The sequence below is a fragment of the Montipora capricornis genome, chromosome 13 (genome assembly GCF_036669925.1).
Source record: "Montipora capricornis isolate CH-2021 chromosome 13, ASM3666992v2, whole genome shotgun sequence".
In the NCBI taxonomy this organism is placed as follows: Eukaryota; Metazoa; Cnidaria; class Anthozoa; order Scleractinia; family Acroporidae; genus Montipora; species Montipora capricornis.
Genome location: NC_090895.1, coordinates 28,449,911 through 28,454,910, shown reverse-complemented (window position 1 = coordinate 28,454,910; position 5,000 = coordinate 28,449,911). Strand labels below are relative to the sequence as shown.

The window sequence follows — 5,000 nt, the reverse complement described above, 5'->3', positions numbered from 1 at the left end:
GATGACGACGATGATCGTGATAATAATAGTGAACATCATCATTATCATTTGCTCGCAAAATAATATTTGAGTTTATACTGATGCGGCAATAATGAGTATTTATTGAACTTGCCTTGGTTTGGTTGTTCACATTAGCGCCTTTGGATAAAAGCAAGTTGCAAGTTTCTGTGTGTCCATATCTTGCTGCTAAAGTCAAAGCCGTGTAATTACTCTAAATGTAAGAGAAATCAGAGGTATGTGTACTATGAGGAGTCTGAACATGAAAAGCAAGCAGAAACCAGTATGTCATTCTTTAAGTTATTAACAGTGTAACTATGTAGGTGGTCCAAACAGCATTTAAGTTTACATTCTCTTTTAATACTGGCCTTGATTGGTCAAAAGGTGGATAATACTATCCACCGGACAAATCACTATATATACAGTGGATAAACACTAGCAAAACCAATATTATTGATTTATCCAGTGGATACACAGGCAGCCCAGACTCAGAGGGTAAAAAGGATTTGTATAGGAATCTCGATAACAAACTGAAACAGATATTTACACGCAAAACTTCTCGATAAAAAAGCCACATTAATTTTTATTGTTGTGGTGACTTTCTCGCTTCTTGTGTGGTTATTTGCCTGACTGAATGTGCTTTAATCGACTTCTCAACTTCCTGGGTTGTCACTCATACACAAATAAAGGAAAGGCTGGAAAGTAATTTCTAGCTTACCTCGCATCTCGCCGATAAAATCACACTTTTTTGGCATCAGTCACGCTCAAACTCTGGCGGTGGCCACGCGGATAAATTTACTTCTCTTTGACCAAGTTTAAAGGTCCAAGAAATATCCATTGCTGAGAAACAGTGATCCCTAACTAAGTATTCAGTGTTCAAAATCCTTCGAAGCTCGCTTACAACAAATTTGGACACAGCTGGTCGACCATTCACTTGAGCCTAGATATAGTGAGAAGAAATCAGTGAATGATTGACCAGCCTTGTCCAAATTTGTGGTAAGCGAATGTTTGAATATTTATCGCTGTTTCTCAGCAATGGATATTTCTTGGACCTTTAGACTTGGTCAAAGAGAAGTAAATTTATCCGTGTGGCCACCGCCGGAGTTTGAGCGTGACTGATGCCAAAAAAGTGTGATTTTATCGGCGAGATGTGAGGTAAGCTAGTTATTACTTTCCAGCCTTTCCTTTATTTGTGTGCGACTGACAACCCAGGAAGTTGAGAAGTCGCTTAAATTGCATTCAGCCAGGAAAATAACCACACAAGAATTGAGAAAGACAGCACGATGATAAAGTACAGCCTTTTTATTGTCAGAGAACTTTTGCGTGTGAATATCTTTTTCAGTTTGTTATCGATCCTCATAATATTTTACCGTCTGAGTCTGGGCTACCTGTAGTGGATAGTGCTATCACCCTTCGAACAATTGAGGCCTGATCTCCGGTAACATGATTATGTATGTTACAAATAAAAATAATAATGTCTAGGTGGGCCTAAAGCTGAACCAGGCTCTGAAAATTACCTAAACCAAGCTGTAAAGTAATGTTTAAAAAACGAGCAGCAGTGTTTTATCGAGGTTTAAAAACACGAGGTGTAGCCGAGTGTTTTTAGACCCGATAAAACACGGCTTCAAAAACATTCCACAAAGAGCGTGTCCCTCTAGACTCAAAACAATGGTTTAAATTGTGAGAGGTGAATATTAGCATACAAGAAAAACAAGCTATGCCTTATTAGTATTCTTTACATAAAGAATACTAACGAGGAGTGTTTTATCAGGATATAAAGCTCATACACGTGACGTTTTATCGGTGTTTTGATAGGCTGTTAGGCTCATGAATTATTCAAGAGTTTTTGAATGTGTCAGAACTTTATTCCTCCAGCTACAGGTTGAGGTTGTCCTCCATTAAAGTCCGACTAGTTCAATTTCACACCTGCACAGTAAACAGTGGTCTGCCTCCTACCATGGGATCCTTAGGGATTATTGTATTTATTTAAGCTCTTAATTTATGCATCACTGTGAATATAAACAACGAGCAGGTACAAAAGTTGGATCGAATCAACTCGGATTGCTTACTTCAGATCGGGCAAAAAACAGTTTTTGCAAACTGAAATTATTCTTTGTTTGCCCCGATTTCACTAAGGTTAGCGTAAAGATTTTATCCTTTTTTTGAAGTCGATCTGAGGTGAGCATATCCGAAATGATTTGGTCTGACTTTTTTACCTGCCTTAACATAAACAACTTTAATATGCTTCTTCACTTGCATCAGGCTTTTCTTTCTTTATCATTCCCCAAGAACATCACTTTTACCTGAGTGAAGGCATCAACTTCAGCTCCACGATCCAAATATAAATGACACACATTTGTCTTTCCAGATTTGGCTGCTTGCATGAGCACAGTCCTAAACCACTAAGCCAACAAGGGGAAAAAATTAGACTGCGAAAGCAGGCTTAGCTAAGGTTTTCTGAACTAAGAGTCGTACTGTTACAATAAAAATGTTCGGTTGAAATTATCCTTTGAGACATCATTATGAATATATTTGTTGCTTTTCCTAACTACAATGTGTATGTGGAGTTGGGGGGAGGGGAGGGGAGGGGTGGGAAGAGGTTCACAGCTCCATGTAGGTAATGGGTCTTCCAAGATTAAGTGAAGTCAAAGTACCTTTCAGTTTTTTTATTAATGAAACAATTATTTTGTTAACCCAATGACTCCTTGGAGTGAGTTAGGTTTTCCTCATGAAGTGGGGAAGAAGGGGGGGGGGGGGGAGGGTGGGTGGGGAAGAAGGAGTCAATGGGTTACAAGAAGTGTACAAACCTTGCATAAATTCCAGGTGGGTCAAGGTTCTATGCAAAAAGAATTTGCAAATCTTTCATTGAAAAAGTTGCTTGAATAAACTTTTCAGAAGGCTATTTGAGATTTACATAATTATACAATATTTACACAAGAAGAACAGTTTGTCACCAAATCATGATTACCTGAAGATGGATTTTGAATGTTTTGTCATGCAAGTGTTTTGCATCACTAAATTATTGGAACTTGAGTTCAGTTGAATAGGGTGGGTCAAGGTTGGATACGGAGGGAGATGGAACAAGAGATTAAGAACTTTCCCAGAGTATTTGATGCCTTTGTACAGTGCATGTATGTGAACCCCTAAGAGAATACAGCCAAATGTACATTTGTATTGTTGCCCAAAAAATGAAACTAATCCCTATGCTCACTCATGTAAGGAAGTTATGCACCTCTATGGATGTGAGAAAAGTCTACATTGTTGTAGGTAAAAGACAGAACTTAAATTTCAATGTAAGCTCTAGTCTCGATTGACCAGCCGTTTTGTGCACCTGCGTTTCTCTGCAAACACCATGGCTGGGTCACTGGTCCAGCCAATTGTATTTTCCACCACAAAGAAAGTCACCTGCCTACCAAATACAAAATACAATTGCAACAGGTGCTACGTCACAGACCAGTGACCCAGCCGTTGTTAACCATACTTCCAAAATGGCTGGAAATCAAATCCATGTAAGCTCTAGCTTACTCAGTGAGAAAGTAGCCCTCCAATACTCACTAATTTTTCCCCTTCTCTCCAGTTGACATCTGCACCCATTTCTATGAATTTCCTACACATCTCCAGATCTCCTCTTTCGCCGGCATAGAAGAGTTTTTCACCCAAATTCTGTTGAAATTATCACATTTAAAAGTGATCTGAGATAGACAGATACTACAAGATTTGAGATAGATGGATACAACATGTTTCACGTCAAGCTGTACCTTTCGATCTCAAAACGACTTGCTGCCAGGTGAAGTTAGGTGATTATTGAGATGAAGATTATGAGCATTCATCAAGCAGCAACTTTGAGGGCCAAATTCAATCACAGAACTTTGTTTGCGTCTGTGTTGAAATTGTAAATGAATCTGTGGTATTACACACCTTTTTGTAACATATAATATTTTACTCCGACCGAAACTGCCTCTTACCTTGGTTGCTCACTTTTTCGCTAGATTTTGTCTTCCTCGATTGACTTGATAAGTAATCATCAAGAGATCGCTTTTTTCGCTGACCATCCATTTTTGATTCGTAACAATTGGTGTCATGCTTCCTGACAGTCACGCATTTACATTTTGCAACTTAGCTGTCAACACCACTGAAAGTTTTTGCACGGTACTTTCTATACAGGTTGCCAGTTGTTTCCTTCTTCCATCAAATTAGAAAAACACAAGAGAATGATCACCAAAATAAGCCTCAGAGTTAAAAAAAATAATATTTCTTTCGATAGCAAATTTCAATATTACAAAATTTCTGGTGCACAAAGTAGTTGGCACAAAATGGTCCTTCAGCCGGCGGGTTTCCACCACCTGCCGTCTTCTAATGACAGCCCTGAAATGATATTGCCTAACATTTAGAAGTGGTAAAAAGTCAAGGTCTTTCAGACGGTTTTGCCAATATTCTGTAATTTGTCATTTTCCTAACTATTAGCTCTGACAGAATTTAAACAATACAGGGTATTTGATACAATCTGTACGTGGTTTGAACTGAGCCAATTTTTAAAAAATTTACGGAAGGGAAACATGAGAAGATTAGCAGTTGATTGTACAGATTTGGATTTTCAGAAAAACACGCTCGGTTCAGGCTTAACACACAAGTCCTTTCGTGAAGCGCCCATTTGCGCTGTGCTTTACGTGGTGATCGAGAGAAAGAGAGGGAGGGAGAAAGGCTCTGAGGGACAAATGACGAAGACGGTGAATTTCCTCCTTCTTTATCTTTTAAGTTAGCCACAGCCAAACCCACTAATCCAAACACTGACTGCGTGGATTTACTACTGATTGCAGACGTCCATGGACAAGGGCTTTTTTCCAGCCCACTTCACGGGCCGTTGATTTCAGTCTGTGGGTTAAAAAATTCTGATCACGTGACAACTTTTTTTTGTGGCTCTGTGGCTCCGAAAATACTGATCTCGTGACGCTATTTTCTGTTGCTCTCCCCAAAGAGAACAACATGAAACGACGTTGACCGCA

At 39.1% G+C, this 5,000-nt stretch overlaps 2 protein-coding genes across 4 annotated transcripts in view; one reads left to right on the top strand and one right to left on the bottom strand.

The window, feature by feature from the left end:
• The window catches only part of LOC138029353 (DNA polymerase delta subunit 3-like), a 37,426-nt gene that overhangs the window by 2,804 nt on the left and 29,622 nt on the right, over window positions 1-5,000 (top strand). Inside the window, exon 2 of the mRNA XM_068877101.1 lies at window positions 136-233. The gene's annotated coding sequence lies outside the window, so the exon portion shown is untranslated. The remainder of the gene's footprint in view (window positions 1-135; window positions 234-5,000) is intronic.
• LOC138029352 (death-associated protein kinase dapk-1-like) overlaps window positions 1-5,000 on the bottom strand; it is a 21,954-nt gene that overhangs the window by 15,256 nt on the left and 1,698 nt on the right. For all 3 annotated transcript variants that reach the window (XM_068877090.1, XM_068877092.1, XM_068877091.1), the window contains exons 2-4: window positions 3,553-3,660; window positions 2,301-2,399; window positions 113-211 (exon numbers count right to left, since the gene is read on the bottom strand). In XM_068877090.1, the coding sequence (XP_068733191.1) occupies window positions 113-211; window positions 2,301-2,399; window positions 3,553-3,660 (306 nt within the window). The remainder of the gene's footprint in view (window positions 1-112; window positions 212-2,300; window positions 2,400-3,552; window positions 3,661-5,000) is intronic.